At 39.5% G+C, this 24,501-nt stretch overlaps 1 protein-coding gene across 3 annotated transcripts; it reads right to left on the reverse strand.

The window, feature by feature from the left end:
- Nucleotides 1-1,827: 1,827 nt before the first annotated feature.
- ndrg1a (N-myc downstream regulated 1a) lies at nt 1,828-12,603 on the reverse strand. Of its 3 annotated transcripts, XM_030788705.1 has the most exons (16): nt 12,486-12,603; nt 9,353-9,427; nt 9,168-9,203; nt 6,383-6,488; nt 5,936-6,056; nt 5,562-5,624; nt 5,365-5,425; nt 4,875-4,961; nt 4,638-4,694; nt 4,367-4,470; nt 4,187-4,243; nt 4,004-4,055; nt 3,684-3,731; nt 2,927-2,962; nt 2,578-2,629; nt 1,828-2,111 (listed from the first exon to the last, which is right to left on the reverse strand). In XM_030788705.1, the coding sequence occupies exons 2-16, from the start codon at nt 9,407-9,409 to the stop codon at nt 1,852-1,854; spliced, it is 1,197 nt and encodes a 398-aa protein (XP_030644565.1). In that variant the 5' UTR covers nt 9,410-9,427; nt 12,486-12,603; the 3' UTR covers nt 1,828-1,851. The 3 variants fall into 3 exon arrangements, with proteins under 3 accessions (XP_030644565.1, XP_030644567.1, XP_030644566.1); XM_030788707.1 differs by lacking the exons at nt 9,168-9,203; nt 9,353-9,427; nt 12,486-12,603 and having other exon boundaries at nt 1,828-1,980; nt 2,056-2,111; XM_030788706.1 differs by lacking the exons at nt 9,168-9,203; nt 9,353-9,427; nt 12,486-12,603 and having other exon boundaries at nt 1,828-1,975; nt 2,024-2,111.
- Between the last annotated feature and the right edge of the window lie 11,898 nt (nt 12,604-24,501).

Below are 24,501 nucleotides of genomic sequence, written 5' to 3' on the forward strand. Positions count from 1 at the left end.
ATTTAAAATTTAACAAAAATGTCATTATTTTTTATTATATAAATTACCATGCCCTAATTTATTGATGACGACAACTGCAAATCGTATATCGAGACTGAAATTTATTTTATTGTACTAGCCAATACTTAAACTGTACAGTTGTTTTTTTAAATCCTTCCACAGGCTCCAATACGAGCAATTCAAATTATATACTCTTGAAGTTCAGTGGTGCTTGAGTAATCTGGGAGTTTAGAGATGGACTGAAAAGTTGCATGGTCTATCTCACTGTTTCTCTCAGAGGGTTTTTTAGATATGGGACAGCCTGGTTTTTAGCAGCAGTTGAGCCAAGCTATAAACTAAGTTCCTTTACAAGATTGTTTTTTTACTGGTTACCATGGTACTCTTCAATGCAGCTCAATGCTCCTTGTAAATAAATGAAATGAATGAATTCAAGTCAGAAATTTGAGTTACAATGTTTTATTTTAATTTTTTAATAAATACAAATGTTTTATCCCATTAAAAATGCACACTGCCTCCTGTGTTAGGTTGTTGTGCATATTTTTACAAAGCTATGTGTTCTACAAAGCTTGCAAGCATCTTCTGAAGTGCAAGTTAGAGAGATAGAGTGAGAGCGAGAGAGAGAGACTGAGATTTGGTGAGTACTGTGTCTACTATCCACCAAGAACTTTCTCCCTTTACTCGTTTTAAAGTCATCACATAAAAAGAAGCCCTAGGTCCGAGTGTAGAATTCCATGGCACATTTTGTTCTGTTTGTGCTTGATTGCATAGAGAAATGATCATCCAGAAGATATCATAAATGCATACAACTTTTCTTTGCAAATTTGGCATATAAATGCAAACTCAAGTTGTTGCTGTTGTTTTTTTTTTTTTTTGCTTCTTTTATTATTATTATTATCATTTTGTTTGATTTAAAAGAACAACATTCGTAGCTTCTTTAGGAATCTCCCAAATGTGATGCATACAATGATTTCATCCCATAGGATTGATAAACAAAAATGATCTTTATGACCAACAAGAACAGCTGGTTACGGACACAACCCTAAAACACAGAAGTTTCTCATTAAGTGAAAATCAAGGATATCTCTTCTGTCCCTTACTTTTAACCTTTACTTAAAGGCTAAGTAAAAACATTTTTTTAAAAAATTGCCACAATTCTATCCAGGAACCAACCAATCCAGTCACTATCAGTTCATATCAGCATATACAGAAAATTAATCAAGTATTCAAACTAGTAATTAAAAGTGGAATGTTACTGTCAGAGCGAAATAAACTCCTCTACAGTCTTGCCTGACTGATAAGAGTGCAAAAACAAAAAAAACACTACCATCAAGTAAATGAAAACAAAGAAAGAAGACTATGGTTGATAATCAAGGTTGAGTATAAATTTACAAAGTTGCTTGCCTACTGGCAAGCGCAGCTCTTTTTCTGAAATTTGTGCTGTGTTGCGTTGCCGCTAACAACAACAAAATTTGCCTCTAAAATAGGAAACATGTTCTGAACAGTTCTCTCAGCACCGTCAAAAAAGAAAAACTTCATCATTTCTCCTCTTAGTGTTTCCCTACACAAATTCTCAATATGCCAGGACATGTGCTCACAGAAAAAATCTTTGGCATAGATGCACTTTTAGACTTTTGAAATGGTACGTTGACCCTTTAGCGAGAGCCCATACTAGTGGCAATCAGTCCTGGGTGTGTGCGTTTTCTATTTAAATGTGTGGTTAGTGGCAGCGCAGCACAATCAAGGCAGGGGAAGGGTAGATGGATGGATCTTTTTTTTGTTGTTGTTTTTGTTGGGGGTTTTTTTTTTTGGGGGGGGGGGGGGGGGGGGTTTCGTTACGGCTGAAGAGGTGGTTTAACAGGACACTTCAGTGGACTTGGGCTGCTGATGATCCACAGAGCTGTTGGTGGCACTGTCCATGGAGGTGTCCGTTTGAGAGCGACCGCGCTGGTTCTCGGAGGTGTGAGAGCGGGCGCGACTCCCCTCGTTGGTGTGTGACCTGCTGCGGTTGCCCTCGTTGGTGTGCGATCGGCTACGGTTGCCGTCGAAGGAGTGGACGCTGGAGCCAGAGGCTGTGCGGGAACGAACCAGTCTGGTCATGCTGGCAGAGGGCACTGCGAGACAAGAACGTGACAGGACTTAACAAGGCTTCCAAAAATGAACTAATACCATAATACTATTAATGCAAGCACCAGACTGGCAGAGGCCACACCGTTTAACAGACAGTTAAGTCACAGGCATGTTCTGTCTTTTTTCCTAAGTAGAAATAAAATTAATCTAAAACACTGTCTCAAAAATTTGCCACTTGAATTTGTCACTTATTTATACTGTATTTCTCCAGTCTCACCACAAGGGGGCATATAAACCTCATTGAAACTTGCAGTACACTGTTAAGTGCCTCCAATAGCTAATAATAACTCAGTGACTAGCAGCATGATTCAAAAGTACCATTCTTATAAATTTCATAATAATTAGTCATAACTATACTAAAATTCTGACTAAAACAAAAACTCTAAAAGTCAACAGGGCGTCTGTTCTCCTGTGTGAGGTGTTTGTGTCCACAAGTAATTTAGCACTTACTGTAGCCCATGCCCTGGATGAAATACTTAAATGCCTCTGTCAGCTTTCCAGGCTGTGGAGACAATGAGAGAGAGAGAGAGAGAATTAGCACCATGCTAACAGCATGCTCTTTTTATTACTGCCTCTGCTGTAAAGTACGACACAGGTTTCTTATTTCACATCCTGTAAGGGTACTGTATTGCAGTGACAGCTGCTAGCAGCAGGTGTTGAGCAGGGAATTAGTTTTGAGAGGTGTCGTCCATCTCAGGGCATAATGCTCTTAAGCTTCCTAATGATTATCCTCCGCCACCCCTTCCCCCTTGTATGCACTCCTAAATGAGTCTGGGAGTTACAAACATTGTCAACGTACCTGGTCAACCTGGGGTAAGCCTCCGCAGTCTGCCATCTGAGGGGAAAAAAAGAAGGAGGGAGGGAGGGAGGGAGTGAGTGAGGAAGGAAGGAAGGAAGAAAAAAAAATAGGACAAACGGGTTTACGCATTACCGTCAAAACATCTGCTAGCGCTTATCACGTTCACATCACGGACGCTGACCCTTTACAGAGGGTGTTAATGACGTTTATGAATTGTCAAAACCATTGAGTGTTCCGTTAACACACCCATACACACGCAAAAACAGATAAACGGGTACATTTCAGGCACCATAAACCTGCTTTCTCGCCCAGCCATGAAAGAACATGGCTGTGGAAAATAGGTCACCTAAGGAAAGGATTCTGACCCCAGACACTGACTCCAGCAACTGCTTCACTGCCTCACAAGTCAATCAGTTACCAGCTAATGCTGAGCTATCGGAATCTTATCAGACTCTGCTTACTTTCCATTGGGGTTATTAATACTGAACCCCACCATAAGCAACACAGAGAGAGACAGAGACAAAGACAGAGAGGGAGGGAGAAAGCGAGACAGAGAGAGAGAGAGAGAGAGCACGAGAGAGAGAGAGAGAGAGAGAGAGAGAGAGAGAGGGAGAGAGAGAGAGAGAGAGCACGAGAGAGAGAGAGAGAGAGAGAGAGAGAGAGACAGAAACAGAGGCAGAGAGAGAGAGAGAGAGAGAGACAGAGACAGAGACAGAGAGACAGAGAGTATGTGAGGAGACAGAGAAAGAAAGGTCACCTTGAGGAGTGTGGCCTTTGTTGGGTCGAGCTTGGTGTTGCACTCCACCTGTGGAGATAAACGCACTTGGGTAAATGATTGAACAATGAACGTTATAAAGGTAAACAATGGAATATTACTATGAACATGACACAGGGTTGAATGAACCACTATAAAACGCTTTTTTGAATAATGTTCCACAAAGGCACTGGCAGCTGCTTAAAAAAAGCCTGCTACGATTGGATAAGTGAAGAACGCAAAAAACCCTGACCCATTCATTCGACAGGTTATGAGCACACAGACAGGGCACGACCCCCCCAGGGAAATGAACTATGACTTACCACAGCCTCCACAGCAGGAGAGTTATCTCCAACAACCAGAAGAGTGGGGCACCTGAGGGCAGACCAGCATCGTCACATTAGCGCCCTTCAGGAATGATCATTCTGCTCTTGTTTCATAGGAAGTTTAGAGAAAAAAAGAGCCACAAGAGAGAAATGGGCTCCAACTGTCTCTCTAAGCCTTACTTGAGTGTCCTAGCATTGCTCCCTGGCACCGGCCTTTCAATGTCCAGGTCCCTCCGGCTGTTTGGGAAAGAAAATAAGAGGAAGGTTGTTCTAACTTCTGCAGTGACAGAAAGCCGTTGTGCCATTTAAAGCCTTTGATGGGGATTTAAGTTGATAGAAACGAAGAGGAGTTGTGTTTACCTCTCATAGGCCTTGACGAAAAGATGCAGATTGTATTGGTTCATGTCATTCATGATATGGTGACGGTATGTGGCAATCATTTCATGATTGTGGTGGATCTCCTCCTATAAAGACATCAACAGAACCATGCTCTTCAATAAAAAAAAACACAGCAAACAAGCAAACGTGAAAGTAATTTTACTCACATATAAGGACATCGTGAGATAAAACAATAAACTGTACAGATGGTAAGAGGGAAGCTGTAAAAAAAAAAGGGGAGGGGGGGACTTGCCTTTCCAAACAGATGTGTGATGATCATATCTGGCATAGCATGAGTCCAGCCTGAGATCTGAAAAAATGTTTTAAATATTAAGTCATAACCTCCACATTCCAAACATAACAATATTCAACTTATCATTAACATAGGAACAATGATCAGTCCAGCAGGACTGAAATGTGTTTGACTGCAGATGATAAGAGATAACAGAAACTCTATGGATCCATTAGACACTGGAAGCAATGACTTTACCTTGTGGGCAGCCCAGTCCATCCAACCCTCAGCACATGGGTTAATGTTGATCAGCACAAGGCCCTCCACCATGTTAGGATTGTTAAGCTGAAAGAGAGGACATAACCACTCAGCTACAGCTGTGACACACCATCACTTTGTTTAAAGTAATCTGTAGCATGTCTGTAGACCCAAAGTGGCTATTCAATACGAAAGGGAAGTGTTTTTAATGTTGGAAAATCAGTGATATTGCTTCTTAAATCTGCTGCTCTAATCTGAGAAGAAACAGACTAAAGCTCCCTATGGTGAGAACCTTGGGTGTTTTGCCACTCTAGAACATTCCACAGCCTCTAAAACATGCCAGAGACAATAAGCATGGTCCCACTGCTGGTGTCAGCAGGAAAAAAAAAAGGTACACGCAAACTCTTTAAGCGTTTTAATCCCAGTTTGATTAAAAATTTTTCATGAAATACTGTAGGTTTAATGACAAAAAAAAAGTTACAGGACTCACAGCAAATTTAGCGAGGACGTAGGCACCTGCTCCGACAGCCATTCCAATGACGCTCTTCAGACTGCAGAGTTAGAAAAACAGATGGTAGTTACATAAAACCATCTTAAAAGTAAACAAATCTTGTATGTAAAATGAAGGCATTAAAGTTTTAGTATGAGAAAAAAAAAAATCTCAAATTTTGAATGAACAATCTTTACCCAAAATGTTTGAGAACTGTTGGAAGCATCTCAGACAGCTGGTCCATAGATGGGTACTCATACCTAAAACCGGTCAAGTCACAGGCGACATAAGAGGACATTAATACAACGTCTAGACAACATAAACCCTTAACCCAACAGACCTGTATCCTGACTCCTATTAACTGTGGTTTTCCATTGATGGTAATGACAAGCAATTGAGGTCAACATTCAGAGTTAAGCTGAGAGCTAACAATTAAGGAAGCCGCCAAACTGAGTACAGTATTCGTTACAAAGGGGGTAATTCTGTTATCAGTTAAGTGTTAGTTTAGCCGTGTAAGAGCAAAGGTTTAAAATAGTATGGAACATCTGACCCAGTTAATGCACCAACTCACCCAGTAGAGAAAGTGCTGGCACCTTCATGCTGGCCTGGGGCGTCCACATGGCACACAGCAAAGTGCTGCATGATCTCATGCATGTCCTCATGGTTGAACAAGGTGTCAAAGCAAGTCTTGTCTGAAAGGGAACATCAGATGAAATTTTTATGTGGAAAGTTTCCCCATCAGAGACTATTCTCAGGCCCTCAATTTCCGGACAAAGAATTTTTTGGAGAAGGGTCGTGAATGCAGCTTTTGTTGTAACAGACATCAGCGGTCAAGTCTCATTTGACATTTTTTTGAAAAGGCACTCAGAAACAGATTCTTTGAAAGTTCAGCTAGAAGTATCCGCTGTTTATGCCAGAACCAATTCAGAAGCCGCATTGAGAATTTCCTGTGAAACAGCACAATGATTCTTTGTTCTGACTGCTGAACATGACGTGCTTATGAGGGGAAGATGCTTACGGTTCAGTCCGATATCATGAAAGGTGAGAATGCAGGGTCGGTCTCCTTTGGGAACCCCCTTCATGGTGCAGTGAATCCTGCCATGAGGAGTCTCCACATCGTGCTCCTGCAGGGGAAAACCAACACTCATCAAAATCCACTGCCTATCCAGTTCAGCTGAGCATCAAGATGAGTAACAAAAAAGAAAAAACAACCTTTGGGGTTTGTCATGTACAGCAATAAGGGACTAATCTTATTCAAGCACCTAACAAGACAGAGGATTACAGCCAATTAATCCCCCATAAAAAATACTTTAATTAAGACTTGTTGTGAGAGGGAGAATGCTTGAAGAATATATATTTAAAAAAAAAAAAAAAGGAAACTAGGATATTTGCTTATGCCATAATTGTTTATTAGAGCTCCACTAGGGACTCCCCTGCAAACAAAGGCCAGACTTCGATCCATTAGTCTGCACAAACAGTGCGAATTGTAAATCCTAAACAGCTGCTCCAGACCAACCAGGAGCGTGAAAAACTCCCAGAATACAACACTATATAGAGCTGCAACAAAACCATCAAGAACACTGACAAGACAACAACAGCTGTTTCATAAACTGTCAGTCATCACTGAATGGACTGAACTTATTCCTGTATGTTGAGAATATCCCAATAATTTCTGATAACAATCCTGATCTTGAGCATGTCCATCCAAAAAAAAAAAAAAAAAAAGGCTTGACACCAAAGTAGAGCAACGTAAACGGCTGTACTTACTGACACCTCAATCTCAAAAACACATTCCATATCCGAATCCTCAAGAACCATGGCTGCAGGTTGCTGGGTATTTGCGTCGGTAGTAATGGTTGCGACTGAGTAGATGAACAGCTAGTCAAGATCCAATTGCTGATAAGCTCCTGTGTAATGCTTAGCTGAAATTTGTCGGTGTGCAGGGTCTTATATTGCCCTGCTGTCGCTACTCTGCATAAGCTCCTAGCTCCCAACATGCTTTGCGACTTGAGCAAAACAAGCTAATTCTAGTTGAAGAGATCTGTAAATTGGATCAGCCAATGTCAGACAGTTCAGTAGTTCAGGGGCATCGGAAAATTCAAGACTAAGGGAGCCAAACCATCACAAGATAAACTGACATGACAAAGAAACATGAACAGAGATAAACAAGCAAAGGGCATGACACCTAAGGGCTTTATCGCAATGTAATAATTTGAGTGAATTATGAGTAGATCAATCACTTTTGTGCAATTAATTTGGTTTCGCTGTTGTTGCCAGATTTTAAAAGAATAAGAAGGAAGACTGTTATCAAAAACTTTTGCTGACTTTTGTCCCAAACTAAGAACCAATTTTCTATGATCCAACTTTGAAAGAACCAATTTTCCAAAGGAAAAGAAAAAAAAAAAGCACATCAAAATAACTCAAAAATGAAACCAGCACTGGAACAATTACAACTTCATTCCTGTCTTTTCATGTCAACAAGGGCCAATAGAGTCACTTTTGTTGTAAGGGATAATAATACATCTGTAGATTTCCTATGATTCTTGGTACCTAGGGCCATTTTCAAAGTGAAGAAGAGAAAGGACTCGTATGAGACAAAAACAAAACAGCCACATCAAAAGTGAACCGTGATTTCCAACAGAGGGGTGGGCTGTAGAGTTGGGTAAGGTAAGATTGTGGCCAAGGATCAACCCAGTGACAAAGCAAAAAACTAGTCTGAGCTGCCCTCAAGGTGAAGAGCACCTTTCTACATAAATTGAATCACCTATTTAACTGCGAGACGAGGTAAACATCTTGTGATAGGTCCTGGAGCTCAGCACAAACACACGTCGCCTCCTTGGCAGAGCTAATCCCTTTAAATGAGACAAGTTGTACGTGAGGACTGCGCCTATCAACAAAGCAGCTCCAACAGATGGCCTGCAGTATTTCCCCGGTGCCCACGTCACAGATCTAAAGACGGAGCCTTGTATTAAAGCCATGCCCTGGAATCCTAAGGACTCTGATCTGCAGACCTGATCAGCACACACGGCCAATCTGGTGCATTTCCTCATATCTCTAAACGTCAAAAAACCTGCTCTGCTCACGTTCTTTGGAAGTGCAAAAACATAACATGAATTTTTGACTAGTATACATTCCGGTAAATTTTGGGGATAATAGATTTCTGGCTTTGAAAGCAAAATATGCTTTCAGTGAATCATTGTGACTTTTTTTAAGATACAGTGTGATTCCTGCTCACTACTAAATTTGCTGGGTAGTACCGCAAAAAAAGCTACCCCTTAAAGCAATATTAAAATGAAAACAGATTGTTGTTTGGGTAGGGGTCTTGCCCACAAGGTGTTGTCCAAGGTCCTGAATTTCAGTGGGTATAACCCTGTCTGGGGGAACTGCACTGGTTTCAGGTGGAGGGGTTATACATGGCGAACAGACCCAGTAAAATCTTAAAGGGTGTTTTTGAAGAAGGACATTAACAGATTGAAACAGTTTGGTTTCAGTCTGTTATCTATTATCTCACTCACTGTCCACTATTTTCAACTGTTACTGCTCAAACAAAAAATGCTGTTAAAACACATGAAGTATCAGCGAAAGGCCAAAAAACCTTAAAGTCTTAATATACTGTTGTCTCTTGTCTCAGATTTACGCTAAGGAAAAAGAAGTCAAAAAGTATTTTATAAGGGTGACCTACTTCCACAAGAGTACTGTAACCACAAGATGGCATTATGGAAACTTAAATGTTGCTTACTCTGACTGACACAACATACACACACGCTCTGACAAACAACAGTATTGGTACATGATGTATTTACCTTAATCTGAAGTTTCTGCACAGCCTCCCTCAGGCCCTGAAACAAAGAGGAAGAAAACAACTCTTACTATGCAAGTCTGTCTGTCTGACATGTACTTCATCATGACAGTGTGTACAGGACTCAGAGAATGTGGAAAATGCATTTTTGAAAAAAAAAAAAAAATGACTTGGTTTTAATCGTCATACCTGCAGATCGCCATCAACCAGCAGAGGTTTAGTTTCGACAATCTGGATATCATCCATTTTGAGTTCAGAGGACACCTGAAGAGAAATTGAAAAGCTCGCTATAAACACAATAACCGGTTAAAGTTGGAACATTCTGGTACTGTTCTAACATGCCTAGAGCTCCAGACATGCAATTGAAAGGCGGTATCGCGTTACACGGAGATGGGAGGATCTTCTCCCCCCGTGTGATTGTGTTTTCAATATCATGTTTGTTCAGTTCCCTGACAGGAAACATGATTCCTGCATATTTCCCTTGTTTATATGTTATATTTGGATTTGACTGATGACATTTTTTCCATTAAGTTTTAGTCATCGGTCTGTGGAATGGGGTCAAAATAGTGAACCAACGAAAAAAAAAAAAAGTCAACATGCAAAAGCACATGTGGGTCAAAAGTTTAATTTTAAACAAACAAACAAACAAACAAAAACTAAATGAAACCAATCGCAGTTACAAGGTATGGGAATCGAAACCTTTTTCAATCAGAAAAACAAAAATAATAAGAAGCATATTGCTTATCCTCAAACAAAACAATGCATACAATGTCTTAAATGTAATGCATTTCATTACGTATCAATGTTTAAGTTGCCCTTTATGCAAAAATGTACTGCATCCACATCAGAGCACAACACAAAGGCTTCTTAAGACCAGCTCACCAGTTCCTCAAAACAGTCTAATTTGGTCTCAAAAAAGGAAATGAAATCAAACAGCAGTAACACTGCAGATCATGGAGTTTTGTGGAGAGGACAGCTGGAGCGTCGCTGTGCATGTAAATCAAATGAGAGCTTCAACAAGCCCTTTGTCTTGGGAGAGGTTTTTAAGGGTCACGAGTCAGACTTTTCCTCTGTGGTAGGCCTGGCCATATCACACACAGGAAGCCAGTGACATAGCCTCTTCCATAACTCCATACAGCCCAACCCAAATTCGAGTTTTTTTTTTTTTTTTTTCATGCTACGCTACAAGGCCAGTATGAATGCTTTGGTTTTTCATCTGCCTACACATTCCCAAAGAGGTGACTCAGTGGGTCAGGTCTTTCAAAAGAGGCAACTGAACTTTCGGTTCATGAGGAGTTCTAGGGATCAGTACAAGCTCCATTCCAGAAGAAGAAGAGGAGTGGTAGAAAACATGAAGGCTTATACACAGCATCCATTTTTTTTTTTTTTTTTTTTTAAGTTTGGGAGTGTCAGCCCCCACACAAATTCCATTCTGGGCCAATGTGAGAAGTGCAGTTCTATTCAAAGTCTGCGAGCCAATTTTAGAGCACAACACGATTCAAAAAAAAAAAAAAAGGCCGGGAGACAACACTTTCTAGTTTACACACTACAGCTACTTTTAGTCCAGCTTCAACAGCTCCCATGTAGAAAAGGTGTCCTACAACATCTGCTAGCCGCTATAGTCTGCAGACAGAGCTAAACTGGCTTTGTATGGCAAGTAGGTCACCTGTTGTTTTTGTGTTCCTGCCCTTACGGCCTCCCTTAGCTAATCTTTTACCTGAGGTTTAAAAAAAAACTAGATCGCAGAGCCATCCGTGACAGCTCAGGGAGGGCTAACACCAAGGCTACACGAGTACAACATGCTCTCCTCTCTCTCTCTCTCTCTCTCTCTCTTCAGGAATGTTATCCTTTATTGGCTCACAGAAACACTTTCCAGCACTTCCTGTTAATGTGGTCAAGACCCTGAGGTCAAAGCAACCAGTGAATTGTGCAGCTGAATACAGATGTCAATAAAATTAGGTAACATGTCTTGGGAGCCTGGATCTTTGGCTTTATAATGAAGGTTAATCACTTGTGTTCAGAATTTGATGCCTATGATTCAAATTGATGAACTAATATGGAAGAATACAAACACATAGAGCTAGACGTGTATTTTAAACCTGGATCCAAAAGTCTACACTGAGCCATATCATGTTTCTTTACCTGTAAGATTCCATGCCTTTGTTTAACGAGGATGCAACAGTAATACAACAAATAAAACGCAAACATAACATCTTATTCCAGTCAGTATTTGTTTACACGTGTGAGTAACGAACGTATCCTAACACCATTCCTAACATTTTGAATGAAGGTCGTCTTTACAGCATGACCATCTGGGTTACGACTATGAATACCAACATCTGTATAAACAATGATTACTCCCCTAATCTTCGGGGACTGATTTAATCTTCAAATCCGCAGCCACGAAGTATCAGCAGACAGTTAAACTCTTGAAGACCTACTTTTTCGGACTGAGACATATCAAAGTGCAGCCACACCAACTGCACGCTATCTCCGCGAGCACCATGGTGGTCTGATATCTGTAATAACAGCACATGCATAGGGCTCACGCACACCGTGTTTTCTAACAAATTTTGGTTTAGGAGTGCAAAGCTGTTATTAACATAATGGAAGGCGCAGCAGGACGAATTTGATGGTTCACTAAAAAAGGCTGCGGATTACAATTAACGTGTAATAGGCTGGCCAAAAACAGCAAGAAATGAAAAGAGCAAAGAGTAATGGAGGTCATACATCTTTTTTTACTAAAATACTCTCTGTTTTATCTGTAAAGACAGCTCAAGTTTCAAGCCAAAATACAGGGACGAATAAACTATGAGCACATGTTGAACACAAAAGCGTTAGGTGTAAATAATTGCAGAGTACAGCAATCACAAACAAAAGTTTGTCTCCACGCGGTTTCTTTTGCAATAGTCTGTCCCATTTATCATAATTTTCCCTTTCTCACTATTTTCTCGTTAAAACTGGCCAATTTTTGAGATTTTTCTTGTGAACTACAAAAAAGCATGTGTCGAACGTACGAAATGCAAATGCTTGATGCACTAATGCACGATGCACCAAGACTTTAAGGCATCAAGATTTCAACATTTTGATTTTCTGTGTAAGAAGGTAAATGTTTGGTAAATGTTAGACCATCTTGACTGCAATTATTCTCTTTGATCTTTAATCTTAATTATATTTTTTTGCAGATGTGTGCTTCCTTGTATTTTAGGCGACAGAAAATGACTCAGAAGTTCTGAGACAGAACAAATAAAACTACAAAAGTAGTTCATTTATCATCTTCAAAAGTTGTATAGTAATATAGTTATATAGTTATAGAACTCACCGGCTACGACTGATTGTCCCGTAAAATTATACTTCAACAGTCCTGAAAACACTAAAAAAACGGCGACTTCGGAAATAAATTGGGGTTGGCTCACGCTGTTTTCAGTGTCACAATGTTCCTATTATCTTGTACGTGCAGTTCGCCAACGCTGAGGCAGTCAATTTTATAAAGACGAGCGAGCTGAGCCCGGCCCACTTCTCGCTGTTATTGCGCAATACCATCACGTCCAGTCATACACACTTTCATAGTATTGCATGAGAAACGACGATCTTTCTTTATTCTGAGATTACGGTCTGGGTTGGCTGTTAACGACTTTATTTCTATATACTTGCCTGTTCTCGAATAAATAGTTTAAAATACTCCTGCTCATTCTTTTCACAGACAACTGGTAAATCATTCATCCATTCATTCACTCACTCACTCACTCATTCGCTCATTCACTGAAAATTTCTGAAATATGATGTTAAATGTACGCTGTATGACAAACCTCTGAAACACTCTGATAAATGTACGTTTAACGCTGTTTTACTTGAATTTGATACGATCTGTTTACTTTAATGATTGCTTGCCAAGGTAGTTTTGCTATGTCTCTGGTCTCTGCTTAAGCAATGGAAGAAAAATGATATTTTTCACCTCTGACAACTATCCAACGTTTCGAAACAAACGTTTTCTCAAGAAAGAATCAAGGTTTGCAACTTCACAGTGTTTTCTTGTGTAATGATGCCTTTATAAGAAGAAAAAACATTTATCAAATAATTGCAAAATTGAGACCTTTGAAGTTTAGAGTACTCAAACTGGTCTGCAGAAGCAGTGCATATTCATTTCACTCTTTTGTGGACAGTTTGGCTAATAAATTTAATTCTGAGAATTGAAAAACACTATTTTATATGAATAGCGAAGCTCCTACAGCCAATCAGACAGGTTTGTGAGTAATTAGAGACTGTTACTTATTTCTATTTTAGACTTCACCGTTATGTTCTAGCTACCATCCAATGGGCACATTTAGCACTGTCTCAATGCCATGGCACAATACAAGTCCTAGTGTGTGTGTGTGTGTGTGTGTGTGTGTGCGTGCATTTCTGTGTGTGAGTGAGTGTGTGTGAGTTTGCCTCATGTGTACAATGCAGCCACTGTGGGTGACTAATAAATTGTGAGGCACTGATAAGGAGCACATTCACAATAGAAACACTGCACAAAAAATGGCCATTATATTCATTGACACTCAAGCACCAGTTGCACTGCTAACTGAATCAGACACAAAAACAAACTGACTTACAGTGAATTTGCCTCAAGTATCGTGTTTTTTTTTTTCTCTTCCTCTAAAGCATGAAGTGAACTGAAATTTTAAATACCATGGCTTAGTCTTTACGACCAAACATAGTTCTAAGGATCCAGTACGAGGAAACGTGTGAGGTGAATACCTTGGTTTAGTGTTATGGACACTAGCACGTTCGATAACAATGGTGGACTTTCATCAGACAGTTTACTGTTTATGTGAGAGTCTAGAGGACTTGTCCCAGGCCAACAGAGTGTACTCTAGACCCAAGAGTCCTCACGTAAGCCATGAGCTCCCACCTGCTGTCAATCATCTCTCTCTGTTTCTCCATTCGGTGCCACTGCCAGTTGCTGTGGTCTGTTCATGTTTGCTCTAATCATCAGGACCTTGAGTTATTTATTGTGCATTTACCAGAAGCTGTAAAAAAATGCATTTTTTGTGAATCTGGAAATATGTCATTAATTAAAACAAAGGGCTTCTTTGCTTCTGTCTGTCACTCATCGTTCTAATTGCTAGGTGAGAACATGCATCATCAGAATTAACCATCTGGATGTAAATTACCGTTAAAATAACCCAAAGCACAGGTTTGTTTTGGGGGATTGTTTCATGAAATTTCAGATGCTTCACCCCTTTGACTGTTACACATACATTTTGGGTTCATGACACTGGGCTGTCAGAAAATAACTATAATATTTCTAGTGAGATCAAAGATTAGCAGAGCATTGAGGGTATTAGATTTCCCAGAGAACAGAAGATAAATAATGACCTTTGCCCCTTTGTGGGCTTCTGGCATGGGTCAAATCAGCAGAGAGAGCCAAGAGTAGGCCACAGCACCCTGAGAGGAGTGTGCATCCAGGCTTATGGGATACTTTCGCGGGAAGAAAACTATCATTTGTGACTATGTGGCAGTTAAACTTAAACAGATCAACCAAATCAAAGCAAAAATAGGTTAGTGATCCAATTTTATAGGATCCTCGGTGTTAATGGAGGAAATGCCACTGATTAATCTCACTTTACTGATACAAACACAAAGCTGCACTGACATTTTGACATTTTTTTCCCACAATAAAATCCATTAATATACTGATTAGATAAGGGCTTATTTTTTTTATTAAAAATGTGCTCCTTCTACTCAGTCATAATTGTGTGGGCTGTTGTCCCACGGCATCAGGTAGATCAGTGTGAACTGGTTTAAGCTGCTGTACTCTAGTGTGACATGATGCAATGGGATATGCAACATGTGTCATGTATAGTAATGATTCAGAGACACATGGCACAAGCTGCTTTCCATAACAATGGGTGTTGTTTAGTAGATACTCTGTGTGTTAGTTTTGAAATGACTCATCGCCTTATTTATCTCAATGAAAGAGGGAAAAAAAATAGCTCTGCGCTCATTTGCTGGAGGGCGGTAATTGCTGTTTTGGTTTCAGAAAGCAAAAAAACACAAAAACCTGTGGTATGTGAAAGTGAAGGAGAGCGTGAGTGGGTTTATGGGGCAAATTTGCAAACTGTAAACTGTATTTGTATACAAATTTCTCGTCTCGTTGAGGAATAACCCAGGTAATTGGAATCATGCGATGTTAAACTGTAAACTTTAGGCTTTTTTTTTTTTGAGAATAAAAAAAAAAAAAAAACAGTAGACAATTTGTGAAACAGGTCAACTCAAGGGCACAATGGAAGAAGCATAAGATTGATGAATGATAAACCAGACAATGAACGACCAGACCCAGATTACTGTAGTTGTTTAGTAGCATATAGTGCCTGCTCTGACCCTACACAAATACACGCTCAGGTTGTCCACCAACAACAACACACAAGCTTTATATCATCAACATTTCAAATAACCTGCTGCATCATGTAAATGCTATGCAATGGCAGAGTGGGTCAGACACGTTTGTAATTTAGGCCAAAAAACTTTGGTAAACTGCCATACCCAGTTCACAACTGTTACAAATATGTGTCCGCCAAATCAGACCTACAAAAACATCTTATTTATGGCCATCATTTTATTGATCTGATTTTACAGCGATGCTTTGTAGTTGATCTAGGTCAAATTTGTGTGACACTGATAGGGTGACATGGTTGAATATCCTTAAGATAAAGTCAGTCTTTGTTATTAGAACCATAACAGCAATCCAAAGTTATTGCTTTCTTTACACTCTTGTTCATTGCTCTCGAGGTTACTAAGTAACTGGTTCCTGGTGTTTGTTTTATCTAAGCACAAAACAGAACATAGAGCAAAAAGCTTTTTAGCTTTTTAAAAAATAAGCAGAAATTATTACATTAAGCACATTATGTCATATGCACAGGTTCTAAATGTGTAACTCAGAAAGTAAATACATAAACAAATTAATTGATTAATGAATTAAACACACCATTTTGTCATTTATAACTTCTAATTTATCCTGAAAGAAATGACGGCAATATTGAGTTCAAATGAAGGAAAATGCTCCAGTCTAATGCCTGTAATACGTTTTGTGTGAGAGAGGCTTTTGCTTTAGGATGCCAAAATACATTGCCTGCTCCGGCATCACTTTGTTGGCAAGTTTGGCCAGAAATTGGAGACACACCTTAGGCTCTTCCTCAGCAAGCATCGCAAACATATCTGGTCCCTGGGTTCATCTCCTATTACATAAACAAACAGCATGTGCACAAAGATACAGAACAAAGACCTCTCACTGTCACCATGGAGATGGGCCTGTGCGTTTCTTCAAGTGTAATTCGGAGAGGTTTAATGAATAACTACACAAACAAATTCGTAAATAAACTAGTCTGTGATATGTAAAATGTCATAAAATACTTTTGGTGTGAAGTCAGAGTGGTTTTGTCGTTTGTCAATAATGTCTGTAAATCTGGCATAACCTGCCTTGTATTGCAATGACAAAAGAAGTAAGGAAAAGAGCAATGGAAGTAGCAACTAGAAAATAATCATCAGCCATCTTTAATGATATTGATTAAAAAAAAATACTCAATGTTTTTAAATCATGATATGCTTACTTGTGTTGTATACTTGTATATACTTATAGTCATTAAATCCCAAATACAATCTCATGTGGAATATTTTTGAAATCACTTTTACACTAGGGTAGTATCAAGAGGGCTCTGGAGCGTGAGAGATGGAGAAGACCTCCCTCCTCCCTGCAGGACTGGCCTGGCAGCCCTGTGCTGCCTCTGCTTCAGGTCACTGCTTCACTAGATAGGTTGCTATGAATTACTGAGGTGGAAAATTCTCTGAACCTGACTTTACTTTATTTTCCACGAAAATAATGTTTAAAGTCAGGATACTGTGACCGGTGCTAACCTTGTGACTGGAGTGAATGCATTAGGGAAATCCAAACATTGTGAGAGAAATCCAGTAAAAAATAAATACGAAATCTAAAGGACAGGTGCTATTCTGTCATATTAATGCACTATATGTGTGTGCAGCAAAGCATGGAGTCATCATGGATTAATTAAAGAGGCTAGGCCTCTGTGAGGCTTGGACACTTTGGCGAGAAAATGGGCCCCCGGCGCGTCACAGGTGGGATTCTGCTTTTGTTTTTTCTCACACAGGAAAATGAGTTTGGAATTTCTGGGAAAACAAGCTTTGATATAAACATTCAATTTCATCCACCACAGCTGGGCACGCTGTTACTCCGCAGGATCTGGGCCGGGCTAAAATACCAGCACTATACAGACGGAGCACAAGAGATACTCTCAATGACCTGACTCACTAAACCCACTTTTTTTTTATTTTTTACTTATGTAAAACCAGTAAGAAAGACGGGGATGGTTCAAAGTAATTAAAATGAACCAGTTATAGGCCTTGTTATTGTTTTGTTACGAAGACAAAGTCAACATGAAGATAACATTAATAAATCCCAGTGAACAGAACAGATTTCTTCGTTGAATATGACAGTTATCTGAACTGGATGTATTGAGTGGTGCGTGTGTGGAGTCATCTCTGACCAAAGTAAAGGAATCTTCGCTCATCTGGTAGACAAACAAGAGTTAATGTGTCAGAAGCAATGGCTCGATAATGTAGTTTATACAGACAGGGGAAGGGGGAAAGGAGTCATTCCATCAGTGTTGACATTGTGGATTATACAAAAGGCTTACATTTATACTTAGGGCAGATGCTATGACGGGTGGTTTCTGGACCTTACTCACATACGCAAGAGGGCGTGTCGGTTAATCATTTTATTGACCCATCGGCCCTGAGACATGTGGTGATTTTCCTTCCATGTCCACACACAAAAACAAGGTCACGACATCATAACAAAACTGGAAAGCAATGAAATCCAAGGTCACCTCATTATGCACCAACATTTATCAGTCAGATGATTTTGATTTATCAAAGAGATCAGTTGAAATTAAAAGCAACAGTGCCAGTTATACTCCTAAATGGGATGTTCACCATATGACCCATTTTCCACTGTTAGCAATTTTAACATTTATGCATAACTGCATTAAACATTCAACAGAACAATCACTTCAACAGACTAAACGTGTTCAATAAACCAATGTTTACCTTTTGTTCACCTTTTCAGATTCTGAAATAAAATAAATATATCAATGTGTAACTTATATCAACAGTTTGACATCCTGTTTATGAAAGAACTCACAAACCAAAAAAAAAATCCTCCATGCATCTGGTTTTGAAAGCATTTAGGTCATTAAAGAAAACTTTTTTCATGAAAGTAAAAGTCCAAGGAGCTGACTTCAAAAGCCATCGGAAGCGCTGACAAGCGCGTTGATCAGTATTGATCAAGAGTGAACGGCCGCTTTAATTCGCCGAAAACAAAGTACCACGTTCTTGGTAAGCAATAATGAATTCTGTTACTTATTCACAAGACTTTATTTCTCCCAAAATAACCAGGTCATAAAGTGTTGTCAGAGCTACATACATTATCAAAAACATTTTTTCACATTTTCACTGATGTCTTTATTTTGCTTGGAATGAGGAACACGTGCAGCCGATTAAGAATATGAACACACAATAACGTCAATGCTTAACGATCTGTAACACTGTGCCATTTCGGTTGTAATTTATGAGATATACTACGCCACAAGGCATAAACATCAATCTATAGAGGAAAACAGCGAGCCGCGTGGATACTTGCTCTGACTTCCAAAGTTGCCAACCACTCCCACTCTCGGTTTCCGAAACTTGTTTGGGGGTGTGTCCAAGACGTGAATTACATCACGTCCTCTGGAATACGTGCTCAACGTGACTTCTGTGCTAGGGATTGGGCGGGACTTCAGCCGATTGTTTGTCATTCACTAACAATAATGTGCGGGGTGTCATGTAAGTGTGACTGTGCGGAGATTAAAAGGAGCTGACTGTCCAGTCCTCTACGATTAGAACCTATTGTGATACAACTGGGTATTACCTATTAAATACGCTGCATTCATTCACGCTGTGATTATGACTCATCATGAATCCTCTGGAAGTTTTTTCTTCCACCCTTTGAGGAGAGTTTGTTGTTTATGACAGCCAGGAGAACTGCTGAATACCCTGAATGATTCCAGGAGTATCAGAATAGTCGTTGTGAATCTGTTATTACTCTATGAACACATAACTAAATTCCAATACTGAGTGAAAAACTTCCACAAGAATGTAAGAAGGGACTGGGCGTTAAATGGGTTGTGTCAACCCTTCTATATCAGTGGCTCAACCCACTCAGACAAGATGCAGCTGGGTTAACTGTAACCTTAGACATTCTTATTACTCATTCTTATGAGTAATTCTCTCTCTCTCTCTCTCTCTCTCTCTCTCTCTTTCTTCTCTCTCTCTCTCTCTCTCTCTCTCTCTCTCTCTCTGTCTGTCTCTTGCATTCTCCCTTGCCCTCCTTGTCCCCTGCTTGCTTACTATAAGATGTTTTTGTTTACTGCTCTCAAGTTAGTTTGGCTAATTTAAGCTGCTGAACTATTTTACTCTTCCACTGTGTACATCAACAAGATAATCCCTTAAGAGTCTACGAACCTCCTCCATTCATAAATATTGAACCACAATAACTTAAATCCAAAAACCTTTTAACTAGAAAGAGGACTGCTTTCCAGGAAGGTATTTGTGAAATTAAGAGAACCGGTATAGAAATTTTACATTATTCCTTGGATCTGAGCTAAAAACAAACATTAAAATAATTCAGAAAGAAACAACAGCTCAGCTTTTATTCATTTTATATGATTTCAGAGAGTCAAGAGTAGTGGGATCAAGTAAGGGGCTCTGTCCACCTGCAAGTACTTACACACATTTCATTCACAACGCCCAACTCTGCGACACAGAAAAACCCCACACCTACAACACGTCATTGTGTCACACGAGACACACAATGGACCGTGACGTTGCTCTAAAGGAAGGGTATCAGGCCAAGGGTTTCCCAAATTTTACATCAGTAAAGACTGGGAAAAGATATGGACAGGGGTCAACAGCATTACACAGCGTTACACATCACAGTCACATGGACTGTCCCAGTAGAAGGCTTGCCAGACTGGCTCTTTCTGTAATCTCTGTTGATCAGTCAGGAGGATGGTTGGGGGTGGGGGTGTGGTGAGAGGAGGGGGGGGGGGCAGTCACTATCTAGGTCGGGCATCAGTAATCCTATAAAATGGAAGAATGTCGTAGGCTCGGAGTGCTGACAGTGCTGATGACTAGAGCTCCCACAGTATTCTCCTGGCCAATGCTGCAGCAGGCCTGTCTGCACCACTGCAGTTTACTGAAGTTTATACCCATTCACTGAACACAGAAACTGAACAAACATGCCACTGTTGACAGATGGTACAAAGTAAGACAGCATTTGAAGTCCAGCTCAGAGTGATATGTCATGTGCGATATATGGCTACCCACCTTCTCAAGTGGCGACGATTCCCAATAGTTGGAATGTGACGCTAACCTGAATGCATGTTACTCCACATTGTGAAAAGTAACACTGGGGGCGAACATGTACGCTCCTCAGTAGTTTACATACCGGGCCTCATACTGAATATGGCACTGAAAAACTCAGCTTGCTATTTGAGACTTTATGGGGCATGTCGTTGGGTGGATTAGAAAAGCAAACACACAGGGAACATGTACAATCATGTCAGATAACTTGTTTGAACCTTTGTTTGTTAAAGGGAACGTTCTCTCTCACTGACACACAAGCCCACTCTAGTCATTACCTCTTTGTAATTAAACGTTTAATGCTCTATTTCTCCTATTATATTTCCATTGAGCAATATTTATCTGTGTTTGTTCCTGTTCACATTTTGAAATCCTATCATTTTCGCGGGCTGACAGAGCACAAGAGGACGTCAGGTCATCTCTTAAAACTGACAGTGAGAGACACTGTTTCACCCTCCTCTTCTTAGAACAAATCAAATCACAAAACATGGGACATCTTGTACTGGTTTGACATATGTCTCTGTTCTTTTAAGCCCATTATACATAAAATAATAATAATAATAATAATAATAATAATAATAATAATAATAATAATAATAATAATAATAATAATTTAGGAGTTCAATGTTAAGACATCTTCCCCCTTTAAAATGACAGTATAATTCTGTTATTTTGAGAGGATTTTATGTTGTTACAGCAAATAAGCTTTCTTTAATCAAATTAAAAATCAAAAAGTAACTGATCAAAAAACCATCTGCGGTACCAAAAATCACCCAAATGTAAAAAAAAAAAAAGCAAACAAACAAACAAACAAAAAAAAACCCAAATGTGAACTTCACTGAAACCACAACATTTAGTGAATTCAGAGTTTTAACACAGTAAACTTCACTGATACCACCAATTTTTAGTGGCTTTAGAGTTCAAACACAGTGCATGTTTTGCGAAGACTCTAGAAATTACTTCTTGATCACCGTAAATAATGACCTCTGTATTATGTGATCAGAGCACTAATACACAGACTGTCTTTAAAAGTACATTTTAAAGAGTATTTAAAAATGCATAAACATCAGATTGTATATGGTATATATTAAGTTGTAGCCCCATGATGAACAAAACAGACAAACTGTAAGAAGGTTGCAGACAAACTGTGCAGTTGTGTTACTGAACGCTTTCGCCTCTCAGGTTGGAGCCAAGGCTGGTCGATAAGACCCAGTCCACATATCTAAGCCTCATTACGTTTAGCAGTCTGAGACTGCTGACACTACTGAGTTTCCCATACAGCAGAACTATTTGACATTCGTGAAAAGTAGGAGAAAGGGGAAAGGGCAGCAGCGGCAGGTTTCTATGTTTAGAATGAGAACAAACATATTTTACTCCCCCCATTACTGGGCCACCCTCGATCTTTGCATGGCAGCAGGTCAGTCAACCTTATGTGATTACATCATTACTCGAAAGAACATAAGAAGAAAAAAAGAAAAAAATTGGTCAGAGCAAATGGGAAAGTTTTTTTTTTTTTTAATCCTAAAACTGTTTAAGATTAATACTGTCAAAATACTTCTGCTACATGGCCAACACTAAGATTGCAGTATTGAATGAGATGATGAAAGATGTTATACTAGGCTTTTGTTTAACTCATTGTTTACTCATCAACAGAAACGTTTTGCTATTAAAGTGTTCTGAGTAGTCATACTACGCGCTGAAAGGTAGTTTCTGAAAAATTCACAAAGAAAAAATTGACCGCATTGTTCCTTATAAGCATGGCAAATTTGACATTATACCGCCATCTTGTGGTCGATTCAAACAGTAATCTCCCACCTTTCTGTAGTAATGAATGAATGTGATGAAATATAATGATTGTATGATTCAAATACTTTTCAAATCTGAAATGAGCTAAATATTTTGATTTATTGCTTTTACATTTCGCAAGATAATGGAGAGTTGCTGATAATTGACACAGCCTCCTTTGGCCTCTGAATACTCCTCAGATGCACTAAAACCTGAAGAGATAACGGCATAAACACAATTAACTGTTGGAGATAAAGGAAAGACAGTGTCAATGCAATATTAGTAACACGCTTTTTCTACTGAATTTCTTCCTAGATTAAACAGTCGTTTGTCGATAAACCGACTCTGAGAGGAGGCTCTTGCTCTCTCCGAATGCCTTCAAGTGTTCCATCAGCTGCTCAAGAAGTACAATATATTTAATGCGCTTCACGTATCGAAAATAAAATAGTTCAAGTAATTATATTATTTTATTATATCACTTGAGTAAATAGGAAAGCATATTACTGAAGTCTACTGATTGACATAACCGATCAATCCAGTGTATGCACTGCCCCATACTGGAGTATGGTCCCTATTTCTTTCTCCACATGACACTGTTCGTTGAGATGGATGCATCCTGCGTGTCCTCTGATGAAGTTTCATTTCTATGAACTTCATTCCATTTCTTCATTTAATTTATATACTGCCAGGGAATTAAAGAATCCTTCTCTTATTCTTCTGGAGGTCACAAGTGCGCACCCTTCGCTTTCAAAGTGCTATGATGTGTGAAACGTGGGGAGGATGTTCCGTTCCGTTTGGTTGACTGAAATAGGCCAGTTCATTGGTTCGTTTAAGGCTACGTTCACACTAAGCCGTATAAATCTGAAAACGCAGATTTTATGTGAAAACGCTCTCTATCCACACTATCGTCTTCGTATCGTTTTCCAAATGTACGCCCGCACCAAAACGCTGAAACGCTTACAGAGCAGCACTGACCTCACGTCATCGATATACGCTATCGTTTCTGAAACTCACCGTTTTCCCTGTCCAAATTACAATGCGAACCCGGCGTTTTCAAATTTATCCACCCCAGGCAGCGTTTTCGAAAAGTATCGTTCTCGGAAAACGCCGTTTTAGTATGGACGGAAGGGCTAGACGGAGAAATAATTATGCGTTTTCATATTTACTGGGTTTAGTGTGGATGTAGCCTAAGGTTGAATGGGGAAACCGTGGACAGGGAAACGGTGGATCGCTGTCACAAAGGATTGGCTACCTGCGTCACGATGCCTATTACAGCCAAACTAGTGGGAGCTGAGTAATGAGTTAAATATAAAATATGCTGGGTTTTTGCAGATTGTCGCTCACGAAATCACATATTTTACTAGTTAATGATGGTTATTCTAATGGAAACCATGTTTACCAATTTTAACCAGCGATTTATCTAATTTTACGCATTTTAAAATTGGTCTGGTGTATCACTTAAAGAAAAAGTTGGACGTATTTGAAAATTTCTCAAATTTGTCAACGACCGCTGAAGAAACAGTCTGACCAGGAATCCTGACACCCTTTACAGTAATTTACCATAAGAAATAAAAAGCTTTGAAGAAAATATTTCGTGAACTGAATTTGTTCTGGGGGGCATACAGCAATGCCTACCAAAGGCATTCTCTAGTCAACACAGTTTGTATACATATACACTATACAGACTCGTGCAATTTGTTTACCACTTATTTTATGAAACGAGTGTAATGTGTAGGTCTCCTGAATGCATGGGTGATTAAAATTGCATGGGTTCGTGATTTAATAATATTTGACGACTTCAGCAATCGACCTGATAGGCTGTGTCCCCAACAACATTATTCGAAAGAAGGATAATGAACGTCACAATTGTTCATTTTGTTGTGCTTTATTCGGACAGGAGACATGTGCATTTACATAAACATTTTCAGTAAACGTTCCCGATCATTCCTTGAAAGTGCATTATGGTAGGAGATTCCTTGTTTCAATCTGTCCATTTTCCAGATATCCACTGTACCGAGACGCATTGGATATCTCAGCACGCAGCGAAAGTGGTGTTGAAAACATTATTGAAGAGGACGCTATGCTCATAT

This window comes from Chanos chanos, chromosome 12 (assembly GCF_902362185.1).
Source record: "Chanos chanos chromosome 12, fChaCha1.1, whole genome shotgun sequence".
Taxonomy (NCBI): Eukaryota; Metazoa; Chordata; class Actinopteri; order Gonorynchiformes; family Chanidae; genus Chanos; species Chanos chanos.